At 43.3% G+C, this 18,708-nt stretch overlaps 1 protein-coding gene across 1 annotated transcript in view; it reads left to right on the top strand.

The window, feature by feature from the left end:
- Positions 1-18,708, top strand: part of FBN1 (fibrillin 1) — a 207,410-nt gene that overhangs the window by 133,690 nt on the left and 55,012 nt on the right. Inside the window, exons 23-32 of the mRNA XM_044438822.1 lie at positions 11-136; positions 965-1,192; positions 1,744-1,869; positions 2,738-2,866; positions 4,755-4,880; positions 5,691-5,816; positions 7,691-7,813; positions 10,913-11,038; positions 12,569-12,694; positions 18,490-18,612. Coding sequence (XP_044294757.1) covers positions 11-136; positions 965-1,192; positions 1,744-1,869; positions 2,738-2,866; positions 4,755-4,880; positions 5,691-5,816; positions 7,691-7,813; positions 10,913-11,038; positions 12,569-12,694; positions 18,490-18,612 — 1,359 coding nt within the window. The remainder of the gene's footprint in view (positions 1-10; positions 137-964; positions 1,193-1,743; positions 1,870-2,737; positions 2,867-4,754; positions 4,881-5,690; positions 5,817-7,690; positions 7,814-10,912; positions 11,039-12,568; positions 12,695-18,489; positions 18,613-18,708) is intronic.

The raw sequence follows: 18,708 nt of genomic DNA, 5'->3' as shown, positions 1-18,708 counted from the left end.
AAACAAACAGATGTCAACGAGTGTGAAGTGTTTCCCGGAGTGTGCACAAATGGACAGTGTGTCAATACCAGGGGATCCTTTATTTGCCAGTGTCCCAGTGGAATGACTTTGGATGCAACTGGACGGAGGTGTATTGGTAAGCCTTCTGGGTCTCTGGCCCCAGTCTAGTTAGCTGCAGTTAAAACCCCTGGCTCCACAGCTCAGTCCAGAGGCCCTTCTGCGAGCCAAGAGATGTCAAGTGGCAGTTCCTAAGAAAAACCACATGCCTTCTGGGTCAGGCTGTATGGAAGCAAGCTCCCCTGATTTCTGGGAGGGTGACTTCCAAGAACAATGGCAGAACGGAGGCCCTGCAGCCGACCTTGAAGCAGCCGGTGCACTGTCTTGCCTTGAGGGTGGGATGGGCCCATCATTCTTGCTTCTCTGGCAGAAGCAGCTCCTTGTAGAACTATGGCAAGGGGCAGGGGGGAGCTCCTTGTCTCCATGCCTGCACCTCCCTCCTGCTGGAGAAATGGCAGGGGCCAATTTGAAGGGGCAGGAAGAGAAGGCACAGCTGTCTTCCAGTTTGCTGCTGAATGAATCAGAGGCCCTTTTTGAATCAATTGAAGGTTTCTTTATAGACGATCAGTGGATATATCTTTTATTTTCCCCAAATTACCAGTGGCAGCTGAGGAAAATAAAATGGAGCTGCAAAATGGAGCCATTTCATGGTGGACTCCAAATATAGCCTGGGACAGCATGGCTTAGCTGCCACTAGGAGAGATCCAGTGGAAGAAGGGGCCATAGGTTTCTCCTGGATTATTTGCACGATACTGTCTCCTTATTCCTCTTCCACATAATGCTGATAATTGGACAACTGCAGTACATTGTTTCTGTATTGCAATGTCTCAGTATGGATGGATTCCGCTATGCTGATGTTACCATCGCCCATTTCTCCTTTGCTCTTGGCTAAAACAACTCCCAACAGATATTCGCCTGGAAACGTGCTACTTGAAACATGACGACGAAGACTGTACGGCACCAATAGGAGGGCGACATCGGCTGGATTCTTGCTGCTGTTCTGTTGGAGCAGCCTGGGGCCCGGACTGTGATGAATGCCCTGCAAGAGGAACACCTGAGTATGAAGCTCTTTGTCCAAGAGGGCCTGGATTCTCTACCAGAGGAGAGGTTATAAATGGAAAACCATTCTTCAAAGGTATCTAAGATGGATGCTGACACTGAGAAAAGTTCTGAAGAATGTCTAAGCTTAGTCACTGCTTCCTTAGGGCCAAACCACCAACTAGGTGAAAAATAGCACCCTAAAGTCATTCTGCTTGTATTTACTATATTAATGTGTTGTATTTTCTGTATTTGATTTTATTATTTTGTATGTATGAATAATGTTGCCCAGAAAGTTTCTCCTGTAAGTTGCACAAGTTGGATGAATTAATTAGGATTTTTTAAAAGGGTAGAATGCTGGAGAGAAGGCAATTTCCATGATCAGGACTACAGCATTTAAAAGTACAGGATTTTCCTTTTTTTCTTCCCAGATCCAGTCTCAAGCAAAAAGCAACATTAGACAAAAGTTCAGTTGGAGACAGTATGCTAAACATTTTTGTATCTCAAATGCTCAATCTGAGTATTAAAAAGCTTAAAATTATACCTGCATGGAATTATTTGTTGATAACTGTGTTGGATTATTTTATTTTATTTCTTCTTTTATTTATTATAACACTTACTTCTTTTTCTTTTATGTGTCTGTGTTAGATATCAATGAATGCAAAATGATTCCAAGCCTCTGCACCTACGGAAAATGCAGAAACACCATTGGCAGTTTCCGATGTAAATGTGACAGTGGGTTTGCCCTTGATTCTGAAGAGAGGAACTGTACAGGTAAATATGGCTTGCAGCATCAATTATTGTCATGGGGTCATTTCCTCCCTGGAAAGATGGGATATCAGCCATGCTGCCCCTTGCTTCTGTCCTACCACTGCTGAGAAGTCTCACAGCCAGGACTTTTAACTAGGGAGTGGGATGGGCAGCTGACCCTTGAGAAGCTGCTAGAAGCAACCAGCCTTTCACATAGGCTAATGCCAACAGCGTAAGATCAGCCTCTTGGCAGGTGGGCTGTTTCCCCATAAGCAGCCAAGCTCCAGCATTCCAATTACAAAGTTTCTATTTAAATAAGAGGACAATAAGGTTAGGATAGGATAGAAATAAGCAAAGCACAGGGAACATAAATGCAACTAATTTTCTAGCTAAGTTAACCAGAGTAGACTATAATTTCCTTTGGAATTCAAGAGAAGGCAATGCTGGTTTGAGGGTTTGATGGCTCGAGGAAGCCTTGCCAATGGGAAGGCGGCATGGGACAGCAAGTGCTTCAGGTATTTAGAGTGCCTTGGAGTTGGGCAGTTGGAGGTAGATGCCATATTGCCTAGGTAGAAGGGAGCGATGAGAAGGGGGAGGCCATTTCCTTGCTGCCAAACTGGTGGGCCCTTCTGGATTGGGATGAAGTGCTGGGAAATGCATTCTGGTTGAGTATCAAAGAAAGAGAATCCTTGCTCTTGTAAGTGTTTAACGCCACAACCAAAGTCTGTGCAGGCCTCCAAGACAGCAATATTGTCTGAAAATGTAAATGAAATATTGCACCTGTAATTGCATGGCAGAAATGGTTCATTTTCAACTTATTTTAATGTATAATTGGTTCATAAAACAGTGTATAGGGTTGCATTTGAAACACATACTTTCTTTTTAATTGTAGATATTGATGAATGCCGCATCTCTCCCGATCTGTGTGGCCAAGGCATCTGTGTCAACACCCCTGGAGACTTCCACTGTGAATGCTTTGAGGGCTATGAAAGTGGATTTATGATGATGAAGAATTGCATGGGTATGTTATTGAATGCATGGAGTCTTGTGAGGTCCCTTCTGGGGGCTGGTTTTATTGGAATACTTGGAAACAGGCTGGCGATGAGGAGGAGCTGGTTCAGAAGTTTAGTCTTTGATACCTGGCTCAAACGGCAATCAGGCTGGTTTGGAGTGTGCAAAACCTCATTAGCCAACTCAGATTTGTAGATGTAGGGACTTTCTCTTAGAGCATCCACATTCAAAAGTTAGGTGGGGGAAAGAAACATGATTAAAAGGATACTATAGTCTGTATCTACTCAAAAGAATGTTAGTCCAACACAGTTTGCATTCATAAGGTAAATTGAAATTCAGTTTACAAGAATTTTCAGTTTACAAGAATGACAAGTAGCAGCTGTTACTTAGCTTGATTTGAAGGCTGGTCCCTTTGTGGCAGCTTTGGTTTCACCCCAGGAGTGAATCTGAAGCCTTTTAACAGAATCAGTTCACAAAGGACTGTGGATTTTAGTTCAGCACTGCCTCCCCTGCTGTGATTTAGCTCTGGTTAGTAAGAGCATTGGAACATGACATGAAGTCACCTTGATGCTGCTGCTGGCGTGTCTACGTGACAGGAGAGTTTGCCTTTGTTCAGGCCCATAGATAGCATGCTGTGAATTTTCTTTCTTTCCTGGAGTCATGACTTCCTGCCATCAAAATAGATGCACCTTTCTTCTTAGATTTGTGCATCTAAATCATGAGTAATCTACCTTTGTTGGATGAAATAAAACACATTTATCTTCATTATCTCAGACACACTGGGGAGCTGGGTTAATCTGTAAGAGTGCTGCCACCCAAAGGAAATGATTCTTGTATGTTTCTCTCTGACATACAGACTAGTGCTTCATCCAATTTGCCATCCATGACCCAATAGTTCTGCAATCGTATTTAAAACACCTGCACATATTTCTGGAAGGAGTTGTAGTTGCTTCCCCCTGTTGCATGCAATTATTCCCAGACTTTCTTTAGACGCTATCCATTGTGGCAAGTAGTCTATATAAAAGGGCAGAGTTCTTCTAGTGTCCTTTTTGGAGACTTCCTGTAATGCAGTGGATTGTGGCTCTTACAAAAGTTTGTATATACAAATGGGTGGCACAGAGGTTCCATTTCCAAATGGATACTGACTTGTTATTCAATTCCTGAAGCAAAACACACCCAGCTCCGCCAGCCCTTCCTCACAGGACTTAGTTTCCAGCTCCCTCACCATCCTTGCTACCCTTGTTTGGATGCTCTTCAGTTAGTCCATGTGCTTCTTTTGACATTTGCATGCTTTCATACAGAGAAGTGCTTTGCATTCAGGAAATGGCTAATACGTGCTGCCCCCCACCCCCAGAGGGGCACACAGGAGCCTGCGTCTTCTGCCCATGGCAGGTCTGTGTTTGTGGTAAAGGGGTCAAAAGGGAAAGCCCTTTGCCCTGCTTCCTTTCCGACATGGTCGGCTCCTGTCCTACCACACTCGCTGAGCGTCCAGCCTGTCTCTGTTGCCGGGATCCAAAGCTCACAGCAAGCAGGATGAGCGAATCATGAGCAAAGGCGGCACCGCTGAGCGGAGAGGGAAATAGCCAGGAGAAAGCAGGCAGCCAAGCTGAGGAGTCAAAGGAGGGGAGGAATCCCAGTGGGGAGGGCTGAGGCATCTGAGAAGAGATGATGTCTCTGGTGGCACGGAGAGAGGAGGAAACAGCAGCTGGGAGGCACTTGGAACAATTGCTGGCAAAAGGGGAAGAGAAGTGCGGGGAGGAGAGGCATCGGTTCGCATGTGGCGTCCCAGAGGTCACGTAGACACTTGGCCTGGGACCGCTTGAGGCTCCCTGGCATGTCGAAACTCCAGGCTCTAACATGCATCGTCATCCCCTCCCCTTTTCGTCCTGTTTTTACAGACATCGATGAATGTGAAAGAAACCCTCTGTTGTGCAGGGGCGGCGTTTGCATAAACACGGAAGGAAGTTACAAGTGTGATTGCCCTCCGGGTCATCAGCTGGCTGCGAACATCTCGGCTTGCATAGGTACGGTGGGGAGAGAAGCCCCGCGCCAGCATCCCCTGCGCTCTTGCTGTTCTCCATCCAGCTTCTCTGCAAGAGGACATTGCACAGCCCAGCGTCATTTTAACAGCCTTCAGTGAATTCCTTGATCTTCGAAACAGGGGAAATTCCAGAACTAGTCACTACAGTCTTTGAATTCATTCTCAAAGTCCCTCCCCACTTGATTGGCGTTTCTGTTGTGACGGGCTTTTCAAAGCAAAATGTTGCACAGACTAAACCAATCTAGAGTAATTTCTGTTGAACCATGTGCTATGCATCCTTTCACTGGAAATACATAATTTGGCTGATACACAGGTAAAATGATGTTGTCCAGCTCTTCTTTTCTATTTTTTTAAAAACTCTGTGAGTTAAATCCTTCATCAGCTGGAATTTGTCTTAAAAGTTCATGGCAAGACCTTCAAGTCTTGGCAGGAGCCAAGCTTTCTGCTGCCAGAGCTCAGCAGCTTGTCTTTGGGCAGCTTTTGTAACCTGGGACATGGAATGCAGGCTCTTTCCCTTTTAATTCCATTGTCTCTTTCCACTGCTTTTATTACACCTTGCTCTTGTCCTCAGTACCACCGTAGAAGTAACAACACACTCTGTGGCCATATTGCCAAACCAGGGCCCTTCAGAGTTTGGGGCTACAATTCCTGCCTATTGGCCATGCTAGAAAGGGCTGGTGGGACTTGAAGTCTGAGACTCTTGGAGGGTATTTGAATTGGCCGTATTTGTCCAGGGGTGGGAGAAGGCGATGGATGTGGGCAAGAACTTAAAACATGCTCTTTTTTCAAACAGATGTTAATGAATGTGACCTGAGCATGAACCTGTGTAGGAATGGACGTTGCATGAACCTCGTTGGGAAGTACCAGTGTGCCTGCAATCCTGGATATCAGTCTACACCTGACAGATTGTTCTGTGTTGGTAAGTTGCTTTCCTCACAGGTTAGGTGTAGTTAGTTGCTTTTTACATAATGCTTTCATTTCCTTCTCTTATACTAGTCATACAAATATGTATTTATTAGATTTCTGTCCCGCCTGGTTTCCTTTCAAGGAATTCAAGGCAACTTGCAAAATTCTCCTCTTCCTCTCAATCTTATCCTCACAACAACCCTGTGAGGTAGGTTGGGCTGAGAGTCCTTGATTGGCCCAAAGCCACCCAGTGAGCTCCATGGCTCCATGAACCCAGATCTCCTGAGTCCCAGTCCTGCACTCTTAACCAATACTGACACTCAGCAGTTCCCTAAGCAGTTCAGCCATTTGTACTAAACGGGCCTAGTTAAAAGATAGCAACCTTAAAAGCTATCAAAGATATGAAGGCTGAGGAACAGGAGATGCTTGAGATCTCTCCAGTGCAAGCCACATCTGATCTCCGTAAGTGCTTTTCAAAGACATGGAGAGTTTCTGAAAATGGCTGGAATCCTCTTTCTCCTGCTGTGGATGACAGTGGATTCAGAATCCAGTTAGCTCAAACGACACACTCTTCCATTCTGAAAAGCCTCTCCCTCCTCTGAGTGTGGCCCTAGAGTCCTTTGCATGCAGAACTGGCTCCGAGGGATAGGTGACCCTGCCACTTCCTATAGGGAAACTGGTAGGACAGCCAGTGGCAGGAAGGGTCTGATAGAGATGGCAGAGGCTTTTCCAGATGCTGCTTCCCTGGAGATCATGTTCCTGAGGGAAACGACACCCCTGACCATGCTCAAGAACATCATTTCCTATTATGGAGTTGTAGGAAACTATGGATCTGCAGTTTTCCCTGCCTCCTGATTCAGTTTGGGCAGAGAAAAGGACAGATTCCATGCTTACTGGCAGGAAAGTTATGCTCTTGAGCACTTGAGGCTAGAAATTGGCTAGAAAGTTCAAGGGCAGCCTGGTTTACCTGCTTGTTTGTTTTAACATTCTTCCAGGCGTTTGCAAGAAACACTTGAGATTTTATTTTTAGTATTCTGATGGAACACTCTCCCTTTGCCTCCCAATTTTTTTTTAATTCAAGCTGCAGGGAATTACTCCAGATGTGTGAATAGGAGCATACATGCCATATACATCCTCTTCCGCCGTTTTGTAACCCTCTCGTGGCAGGAATTTCTACCTGCCACCTCCTCATACTTTGTAAATCTGCTTCTCCATGCAGGTCACTATGTAAGCTTAGTGAGGGACAGTATATAAAAGTTTTAGATATAAATAAATACATAAACAAATAAGCAAACCAATCAGCAAACAGTTTAAACAGTGCCATCTGTTTTTCCTTCTCATTTGTTGTAGTCGCAAAGTCGTGCCTGACCCATCATGACCCCATGGGCCAGGCTCTCCTGCCCTCCACCATCCCTCAGAGTCGACCCAAGCTCGCACCCACTGCCCCAGTGACTCCCTCCAGCCACCTCATCCTCTGCCATCCCCTTCTCCTTTTGCCGTCAATCATTCCCAGCATCAGGGGCTTCTCCAATGAGTTGTTCATTCTCATTAGGTGGCCAAAGTATTTGAGTTTCATCTTCAGTATCTGGCCTTCTAAAGAGCAGTCATGGTTGATTTCCTTTAAGATTGACTGGTTAGATCTCTTTTCCTTCTCATACCTAAGCCAAAAACCTTGATATTCAATTATTTGATTTCCTTGTCTAAAGACATTTCCCCCAAAATATGGATAAGCATATATGATTATCCATGAAAACTTGGGGTTGGCTTAAAATGGCGTAAATGTAGTGTTCATTTGAAAACAGGCAGAGAATCTTGGAATATTCACAACTGCAGAGACGTTGTGAATACATTCTCATAATTTTGCTTTACATCCTCATTTCTTTCCAGATATTGATGAATGCAGCATAATGAATGGCGGCTGTGACACGTTTTGTACAAACTCGGAAGGCAGCTATGAATGTAGCTGTAGGACAGGATTTGCACTCATGCCGGACCACCGCACTTGTACCGGTAAAGTAAAATTTGTACTGATGGGCAATCACAAAGGCTTCCTGGTATCTTGGCTTTTTCTTTCCTTTTGGAGCAGGGGATCATTTTTACCCTTTTATAGCCAGTACTGAGTATGTTCACGCAGAAGTTAGTTTCACTAACGTTATGTCTGTTTAACCAGGAATGGGATTAGAGACCTGCTTATCATACTTGGCAGCCACATGGAGAAGGATTAACCCAATGTCAGCTGGTAATAGGGAAAAAATGCTGGGAAGGATCCGCCCTTATGCAACTTCGTGTTCAATGTCAGGCCTAAGTTTTTTGAGGTGGGGGGGGGGGACAAATTCTGACTAAGGATTCACCGGCATGCGATCTTGAGACCGGCTTTGGAAAACTTTGTAACATATTTCCAAATGATTCTGTCACACACTTTGGCATCTCATGAAGAAATGGAATCTAGGGTGAGAATCTGGAGAGTTATACAGGGAGGTGCTGGTTCAGGTCCCAGTGGCAAACCGATTCCACTGCGTGTCTTATTCTTCTGCCCTTCAGTTCATGTTGACCTGATTCCATAGCAGGGTACAATGAAAGAAAGCAAATTCTAAATGAAAATCGGTATGACTTTTCATGGGCACTTCTCCTGACCTGCACATTTTATGGTCTCTTTTTGGTATGCACACATTTTTGTATGATGTTATTCCTATTATATTTCATCTGAGTGCAAATTTTCCACTATTATGTACATTTTTGTGCATGCTTATATTTAATATACACATTTTTGTTTAAGTAGAGCACTGTCACAAATTTTGTTGTTGTTAGTCACGAAGTCGTGTCCCACCCATCACAGCCCCATGGACAACATTCCTCCAGGTGTCACAAATTTTAGAAAACTGCAAATTTCAGGCTGCAACTGTTTCAGTTATTTCTTTCAGGATATATCTGTTTAGTAAACTGGGATAAAAACTTGGATGGAACAAATTTATTTCCCTTCTTACTTATGAGGCTGTAATACTTCCAACCTTGCCTCTTTTATACCACAGGAAGAAATGCAATGCTAGACAGTAGCCAGGAATACAGGGACTGTTCATGTTTTTAGTTATTTTTACAGTGATATTCTGCCTTTCTTCCAACAAGCTCCAACTGGTGTTCGTGGCTTCCCCCTTGACCTCCATTTTATTCTCTCAACAGTCCTGTGAAGTAGGAGAGGGACTGGCCCAAGTCCACTTCATGAGCTTCATGGCTAACTGAGTGGGTTCTCTTAAGTTGAAGTCTGACACTGTGAAGACATGCTTATTAAAGAAGTGGAGTAGGTCAGAAACAAAACTTCAAGGCTCTGCCTTTAAAAAAAATCAAGTTCCTGATATGTCTCACAATTCATTTGATTTCATACTCCATCAGGGCATAGAAGTATTATTTTGTAGCTCAAAGATTCTGCGGAAAGGATGTGGGTTGGCATTAATACACATAACTGGTTCATACACCTAACTTGCTTATTCTCAAAGATCATCTTTAGAAATATGTGAGTATAATTTGCCAGCGATTTCGTGTCACCATCTTGTCAGTATCCTAATATTGCTACATTTTTTGCAAGTGATTGACTGCACACATGAGCATTAAGACAAGGCAGATGTGATCCACAAAGTGTCCTTGAATTTTAAGGGGCAACTTTTGTTTCAGTGGAGAAATGCTGGCTTAAACACAAAGGGCAACATTCAACACAAGCAGTATTTGCCTGTTTGGACTGGATCTATTGAAATGAATTATACTTAAGGGACTTTTTGTCCTTTTTAGTTTATTTGCTTCCATGAAGTTCTGACTTCAGTGGATTGCAGGCTGGATTCTTTGAGGTCACAGAGAAATGGCATTTTTTCAGCCTTCTCCCCTATACATTTGTGGGTTCCATTACCCTTACAGAAATGATGGTTCTAGGTGTGCCACATTTTAAGCTAGCAAATCACAATTATGTACTTTTTGGAAAAGAATTGGGTTTTGTGGTTTAGAAAGGAGTTATTTTGCAACACAGTTCAGCTGCATCTGCAGTTCCAAATTATTGATGAATGTGATTAATAGAATGAGCAGTACCCAGAAGAAGATGTCATATCTCCCAACCAAACCAACAGTACGGGTTTTGTTTGTTTGGTCTTAGCTATGCAGAAAATGAATAATGGACAGAAAACTTTTGGACTCATAAATGAGTTAAGTGTTCTGCAGCTGCATAATTACTAAAAGCCACAATAGACTCATCTCCTGTGAGTTACACCCTTCTTCTCCAAAGAGAAGAGGTTTTCAGCTTAGCTCTTTGTTTTGCAAACATGTCCTTTGAGTAACCAAGGAAAGTTTTGGATTTAGGCTACTAAGTGATAGTCTTGACAAGGAAAAGTCATGAGGATGTGTAAAAGAAACTAAAAAAACTCTTAGCTTTTTAAAATTATAGTAAATCTAGATAGCTTAATAGCTGCAAAATTATGGAATTTCCAGTGTTTTGAGTCAGGCAAGACACATTGTGAAACATGGGTTTGTAGAAATATTTATATGCTAAATGTTGCAAAATTATTTCCAGGGAGGAGAGCAGATACAAATTAGTCTAAGGGTACAATCCAGTGCATTTATAAGCAGCATTCTCCATGCTAGCTGGGAAATGCCGGGTTTTCTAGGACTTCTTTTCGTCTAAACATTTCTTTTATATATTTATTTACAGCATTTATATACTGCTTCATATCTAAACAGTTTCCAGAGTGGTGAACAAGGACAGATAAAAGGAATAAAACACAATATTGAACATAACAGAATGTCCAAAAAACATGATTGGTTAGCTGAGCTAATCTTGTTGGAATAAAGTTATTTGCAGCAAGCTTCAGAAACAAACCAAAGTTGGCATCTGTCTAACATCTACCCCAAGATGTTACTATCTGTCTATAGGTAGAGTAGCAGAAATGATGTGTGCTTTGTAGTCTTCTTAGTGAGACCAGTTGCAAATGAAGAAAGGACTTTTCCTGTGACTTTAATAGAGAAGATGCCCATGACCTGTAGAAATAACCATTGCTTAACCTGCAACCAGAAAAAAAAACTGTTGTGGGAGTTAAAGGACTTTGATCTTGTATCTGTTGCTTTCACTTATAGATATCGACGAGTGTGAAGAGAATCCCAACATCTGTGATGGAGGCCAGTGTACTAACATACCTGGTGAATACAGGTGTCTTTGTTATGATGGGTTTATGACATCTGAGGATATGAAGACTTGTTTAGGCAAGTGAAAATATCTTTTATTCTAATCTTGTTGCTGGCCTGTCTGTCTTACAAATATAACTGTAGCAAAAGAAACGGCGAATGGTTTAACATGTGGGAGCAAAGCGCAACTCTTTATAATTATGTGGATAAAATACATGTTAGTAATTGGACGGCATACAAATTTTATAAATAAATAAAAGGCCAGGATGCTGTTTGTAGTACTGGGACTTGCACCAAGGGTAGTAAATTTAGAAACAACTTTAAAATGATAAAAGGACAAGTTTAAAATATCTTTGTTGGCACTCTGATAAGCTAATTGTGATGCAGGGACATGCAGCATGTGGATCGACTGTTCATGTCCAGAGTGATAATTCTTTTGTAAGTTTCTAGAGAGCTTTTCCTAGGCTTACAAAATAATGTAAGATGGAGCTCACAATCTTTTGCTGAAGTGCCAAGAGATGGATTATAAAGAGAACGAGAATGCCAAGGGAAATATTTCAAACCTTTATTCATTTAAAGCGCTTTTACCCTGTCTTGTATCTGAGAACTGATCTCTAGACAGCTTACAAAATAACAGGACCATAACAGCACTGTTGTTGTCGTCGTTAGTTGTGAAGTCGCGTCCGATCCATCGCAACCCCATGGACAACATTTCTCCAGGCCTTCCTGTCCATAACGGCACTAGATAAAACAAAATTCCTCTCATAAAAATATGCCATAGTAAAAGAAGTCTTTGTCATACATTAAAAACCAATCAAGCATTAAAATATTGGGTCAATAAAAAGTTTTTGGCCCGGCATGGAAATGAATAAACTGCCGGTACCTTGCACTCCTGGAAAGCAGGTTCCACAGCCGAGGTGCTTCCACTGAGAAGACTCTTCCCTGGGTAGCCACTGTTTTAACCTCTTCCAGAGGGGGCTCCTGGAGAAGGGCCTCGGAGGAAGATCTCAAAGCCCTTATGGCTAATGTAAAGCTCCAATATACCCTAAAAAGAGAAGGAAAGAGGTTCAAGGGGAACACAATCTGCAGATGAATCTGCTTGAATATATAATGCAGAACGTAGCTGCTAGGTTGTGAATGTATTTTTAGGCAAGAAAATAGAGTATAGTAAGAAAACATAAAGCATAATGATTCAGATTTGGGGCTCATGAGAATGGAAATAGTAGCGCCACTTTTGTCAAGGTGGATCTCTCCAAAGAGCCTATTTCAGTTCCTATCAACCCTGCAGAGCAATGTTTTAAAAACCTTCTTTCGGGCGTACTCTTTTCAAGGAGGTGAGAATAATAGAAACCCAAGCCTGACAAGTTCTGACTGGTCAGGTTTCAGAGAAAGAACTTGGCATCACTAGTTCCGCTTTTTGAAATGGTAGGAAAATTAGGGTCCAGCCTTCCCCCAGTAGTACACGATCTGTTTTGAAACTGTCCTCCTGCTGCCAAAATTTCCTTGCTGCTTCCTTTTTTGTAATATTTTGCATCAATGCTTGTATCTAGAGTGAAATGTTCATAGCCATTTCTTAAAGATTTTACTCATGTAAATCCTTTCCTGCAGATGTTAATGAATGTGAACTAAATCCAAATATCTGTCTGAGTGGAAGCTGTGAGAATACAAAAGGATCTTTTATCTGCCACTGTGATCTGGGTTACTCTGGCAAGAAAGGAAGAACTGGTTGCACAGGTATTTTTATATGCGTTTTATACATGCATGATAACTGCTTGCTAATTATTGAAGGAAAATACAGTACACAGTTTTCCAAACTCCTAGGCACATTGTTTCTGCATGACCATGAGATGCCTTACAAAAGACAAAGTTTAGGGGTTTCAATAGCTGCGATTTAGCTGCTCAAATACTCAGCAAACTTGCCAATTTCTGTACCCATGGATAGTTAATTTTACTTCTGAAAGGTGATTCCAAAGGTTCTAATTATTCTCCTGCCTCTTACAATAATCCAAAGGAAGTTTTAAAAAATACTTGACTTCATATAGGAAGCCATCATACCTTCCTAACTCTTAAGAATTAGTGGGTTGCAAGTCAAAAATGGATTCCTGTCTGATTTATCTTTCTTTCCTTTCTATCATTTTTGTTCAGATATGACAAAAATTACCATGTCTTAGTTGTGTTTAAAGCTGGGTCTTAATTCTAAAAAGTGAAGATTACTCATTTTAAGTATTTGGCTGACAGAGTATATTTGCTCTCATCCAGCACCCAGTTAGCATCAGTTGTGCTTGGTTGAGCTTTGTATTGAAGCTTTCTCAAGCTGCAGTTTTCTAAAAGCAGGGAATTCTCTTGTTTCTATCTACATATCCTGTATGAACACCCAAATATACTGATCCCACTGTCATTAACATGAGCTGAAATTATTTTGGACCGGCAGGGCTATTGTCTTGAAACCTTTGGTTTCAAACTGGTAGGTGATTGATCAAGGTCCCTAAATCCTGACCCCATTTTGGAATTCTGGATTTCGTAGAACTTAAGTTGAGCCAGGCTCAGTGTCTGTACAGGCACAGAAATGTCTCCTGTATATGGATGGATGTAATATGAGAACCGCGATTGGCACAGCTCCAAGTCGTGAGCTACTGGACCAACTAACACAGCATGTAATTCACGGCATCGTGACAAGACCACCAAGGACCCTTCAACAAGGCGATTTTGGACTCAGCAACTCTACGCTCTGTGCAAAAAGCAGGCTCTTTCCAAATGTTTTGGCAAATAGGTTGGGTCTGAATTTTTTTCTTATGCTTTCAAAGTGCCAGCAGTACAGATCCTTAATTTAACCAAATGATATCAAGATATGTTAGCAAACCAAAGCATACATGATTTCCAAACCATTTGCCAGCCGAAATGACCGAAGTTCAAACCTGCAAACTCAAAGGCCACTTAATAACACAGGATCTTCATCTGTGAGCCAAGGTATTTCACGCCGTAGCTATTGCCCAAATTATAAACACAAGCATGTGGGTAGTTTAAGGGTTTTTTTTGTTTTTTTTTAAATCTAGACTCAGAATAAACACGATTCTTGTAGGCTCAAGTGAGACAAATGCATAGACTAGTAAGTCACTTTTTCTAGAAAACAGTGTTGTAAAGCAAACATCAGAAATATTTGAAAATAATTCTGGGTAAGAATAGTGTGGAAACATCAGGTTTCACTGTTCATTAGTAATACTGCCTTCCTCCATGTATTCTTAGGAATGGAGGTGGGTCGAAGCATCCCTTTGTTTTTCTTCTGGAAGTCCCCTTGCAGCGTCCAGAAGCTCTTGGTACCAGTGGCTAAGCCTCAGGCGAGGCACTGGAACCTTTTACCGTGGGAAAGACGGCACAAAAGCCAAGGAACTGCTAAGCAAGTGGGAATCCTGGAGGCGCCCAGGCCTGCATGCCTGAGATTCTGTAGCCTCAACCTACACATTCATAAGATGCTCATAGTCTTGTCGTTCTGGGAGTATACAATTCCAGAGCACAACTGTGCAGCTGTACTTGGGCAGCCACCTACGTGAGGTGGGTAGATGGCTACCCACACAGAAAAACTAACCAGCCAAGAAAAATAACAAAAACTAAGCCTTCCTCTTAGTGCGTTCACTTTCTGTGCATAGAAGGCTTTTGACTTGGGGGGCCACAGTCTCCTATAGCCCCCGCTTGCTTCTTCAGCAGGACAGCCCAGGCGTGAAATTCCGGCTCCCCAGCATTTAGGGACAGTTCTAAAATTGGTGTCAGCTTGTGTTGAGCTGTGTTGCAAGTGTGTCGATCGGCTGTGGAGCGTGGGGGCCTGGCCCTCTAAACGGGCTGGGAGCCCTTCTGCCGAAGGGGCGTGAGGTTCAAAGACATGAAGCTTCCCTGGAGCATGGAACTGCCCTTTCCTTCGGAGGAATTGGTCATCTGTGCATGCAGCGCTAGGGAATGGGGGTGGCATTGCCGTGTTGCACTTGGTGCTTCTGCCCCGATGTAGCCGGAGACGGAGGCGAGAGCAGGAAGGCGCCTGGACACTGGCAGGAGAGTCCGGGAGCACAAGAGAGGGGCAGCGAGGGATGCTGTGGCTGGCTGTAAAGAAGGGGCGAGCTTTCAGCAGGACCCAAAGGATGGGCTGTTCTGACGATTTTGGTGGTGGGAAGGGGCTATTTCAGTATGTCTTCTGGATATCCCAAGCAGCAGATGGGCCAGTTTTCCCTCGGCAAAAGCTTCCTGTTTCTCATGTAGCTGTGTAGCGCATTCAGCACCCTAGCAGTCCGTGTGTGGTTTATGTTCCCTTGAGCAGTCACCTAAAAGTTAGTGCAACATTTGCAGCTGCCCTTGGAAAGGGAACAGCCGAGGGAGGGATCCATGCTTTCATCCCAGTTGACCAAATTCCTTCGTTAAAATGTCATAACACAATGTGTCTGCAGCCGATTTCGTGGTTCTGACGGAGAGCCAAGAGCTCTGTTTCCTATTCCCAGGCAGGAGACCCCAGCAGAAGTGTTTAGTGACAGTATTAAAAATGGTTTCTGTTTGTGTGGACCCACTCAACAATAGGGGGTGGATTTTATTCTTCTTGTAGGCCAGACCAAAGCCCCCACACATTTTTAAGAATGGCAAAAATGTGTATACAAAAGTGGCCTCATTGTTTTAGGTGAACTACATCATGGTCCTCTGAGCGCTATTATAGTTGCATCTACATATTTCATCACCCCTGTCATTACTGATTGTTTCCATTTTAACAAGTAAACATGTTTTCCCCCTCACCCCAATCATTTAACTATGTTTGCAGTCCACCCACTGACATGCAATCTTATTCCACACAGATGTTAATATTTTTTCACTCCAGCTCTTAGTAAGGATGTGGACATAGTTTAATGAAATATTTGGTTTTGTACAAAGATGTATAACATTATATGTGACAGACATTTGGCTGGATTCATGCTGTCATTTTTAATTTACTGAAAAAGAAAGGTCAGTTAAGTTATGTTTATATATTGTGTGAATGAGCAACTCAGAGAGAGAGAAACTGGGAGTAGGGAGCGGAGAAGCCATTCCCCAATTGTAGCTTGCACGTCATCAAAGCCTCTAATGTTTTATATTCATTATATAGGATGCTCGGTGAATTTTCCCCACCCTCTGTTGGCTAATGGCAAAACCAGGGCCCTTTGCATTTCTCGACTGCTTCCAGAATTCACATTTAGATTTGGGCCTCTCGTGGAATAAGTTGCCAGCAAACTGTCAAGTTTGGCTCTTTTAATATTCCCCTAGGAACGAAGGAAGCTTCCCAATGCCAGCCTGCTTCAACTGGCCATGGCTCTCCAGGTTCTCCTGCACAACCTCTTCGCAATATCCACCCCCTGTTGCCTTTAGCCAGAAACGCTGCAGTTTAGGAAGATTGGATGCTGCCTCACACTGGCCTGGTTTGCACAATGGCAGGCATGGAAAGAAGCCATGGAGTCTTGCTTCTGCATTGCACATGCGCATGATTAGTTCCACTGGCCTTGTAGAGTGAGCATGACAATGGTGGCTTCTTGCCGGTGGAGTAACCTGTGGATTCCCCTGGAGCATGACCAGAGTGAGCCGCAGGGAAAATGGCACCATGGCTTATTTTTCCCTGCCATGATTATGCAAACTGGGCCTGCTGAGTCAGACCAAAGACTTATCTGGGGGGGGGTGAGGGCCACACGCATGTTGTTTAGCTCTCTCAGAAGCCATCTTTGCCAGGCTTTGCACAGCAGGGTAAATCACAGCACACACCTTCCACAGCTGGATGAGGCAAATCAGCCGCTGGTTTGTGCTTCAGCTCACCCTGGTGGAAATAAATAGTGATTGTGCGAGGCAGGGGATGATCATGAGTGGAGGTAAGCGTGTAGATACACAGAGCCTTTTCTGCATGGGGGGGGGGGGCGGAGGGAGTGCACATTTTCCCACGTGAAAAGGAAATACTCCTCCCTCTCCTAAATCTGGGTTCTCCACTCCAGCTTGCAGCAGAGTTTCTTGGGCGTTCAAATCACTCTTTTGGGTGCTACCGCAGGACTCGGGATAGACTCTTGCGGCCATTGCTTGAGGTGGCTCCGTGTCCACCATGCACGATACAGACTGGCCTGGAAAATACAGCGGAGCCCTCACGTCGTGGTAATGGGAACGGCACCCAGAGATAAGACGACTTGCACTGCAGTAGGAAGAAGCACTGAGGATGCAGGGACAGCCTTGGGCCAGGATGTTTGTTTTTATTGGCTGCCACAGCTTACACTCAAAGGAAAACTTTGCAAGGAAACAAGATTAGGGAAGGGGTGGGAAGAGAGAGAAAATGTTTATACAGTCTTCACACTGTACTCTCTTGCTTTTCGTAAGGTCAATGAACATTTTGCTCTTCTCTTTGGAGCCAGTTTTGGGTATCTTTAATCATGCTGAGTAGCGGCCCACTTCCCAGTGGGGTGACAGGAATCCAAGAGACTTGATAGGGTAACAAAATATGGTCGTCTTGTATTATTAAGGCATTGAAATACACTTTTTTCTAGAGACCAGATCAACAGTTTGAAAAACAGTTAGCTGCCTCCTTCAGTTTGAATGAAACTGGAACTGCACAGAATCCTTTTCTCACAGAACTGTTAGGGCAAAAAGATGGTTTCTGAGGGTTGCGAAATACCCTTCCAAAACATACTGCTTCTTCAGAGACTTTAAAAAAGAAAAAAATCAGTTTTTCATCCCTGTCCCTATATGGATCTCTTGTATTTTTAAATAATTATACCATTTCCTTTTTTAAAAAAAAGAATAAATTCAAGGTAGCTTGCAAAGTAAAATATTGGGCGATATTTAAAAGCATACATAGCAGTCAACAATTCCTGATACGACATTGATAAAAACAGTATTAACACCATATGCAAAGAGGAGGTGTGCAAAAAGAACTGCAAAAAACAAGATTCAGACGGGGAGAAGACTATGTAAGCCAAAGGGATACTCAGCCAAAAGCCTTCTTAGCTAGCTATGCGTCAACCAAGCAAGAGCATTGTGGTGCTTGGCACAGCATTACACAAAGGAGAGCCTCTGGCGAAACAGCATGGCTAGTGTGCAGAACTACTTTTGGATGTGGGAGCAGAAGGACCCCCCTCCACACACACACAGCCCTGCTCAGACGTTATGAAGTTAGCTAGCCCCACCGGTGTCTGCAACCATACCTACCTGGCCCTTTGCCGGTAATAGAAGTCTCACGCACTGTGGACTCAAGTCCATGCAAGCAAAAGTTGGGTCTTGCCTAACTCTAACCCATTCCATGCCTCGAGGAAAGGTGAAAGCAGTTCGTTAGTACATAGCTGAAATACACAGTGCCAAGCCGAGCTGATGGTGACACTCGCCGTGGAGTCATTCCGGCCCCTGCAAATGTAATTCTTGGATGGTCGTATCCTGTGCTCACAGGTTTGTGGATAGTGATCTGACAGTAAAGTAATCAAGGAAAGAGGTATTTGTCCTGGGAGATTTGAGAAAGACTGACTTAGGAATGTGTTATGCCTTTCTTTCCCCTGCAGATGTCAATGAGTGTGAAATTGGAGCCCATAATTGTGACCGAAATGCTATATGTACCAACACTGCTGGAAGTTTCAAATGCAGTTGCAGTCCTGGTTGGCTTGGAGATGGTATCAAATGTACAGGTGAGTTTGACACTAATTTATATTTTTTAACCTTGGAAATATATCTGCATCTGCCCTGAAAGTAATAGTTTTGGCATTTTAGCTTATAAGCCATTA

The sequence above is a fragment of the Varanus komodoensis genome, unplaced genomic scaffold, assembly GCF_004798865.1.
Source record: "Varanus komodoensis strain SLA01 unplaced genomic scaffold, ASM479886v1 scaffold33, whole genome shotgun sequence".
Classification (NCBI taxonomy): domain Eukaryota; kingdom Metazoa; phylum Chordata; class Lepidosauria; order Squamata; family Varanidae; genus Varanus; species Varanus komodoensis.
Note: the sequence above shows the minus strand (reverse complement) of the source record. Positions and strands in the feature narration are given on the sequence as shown.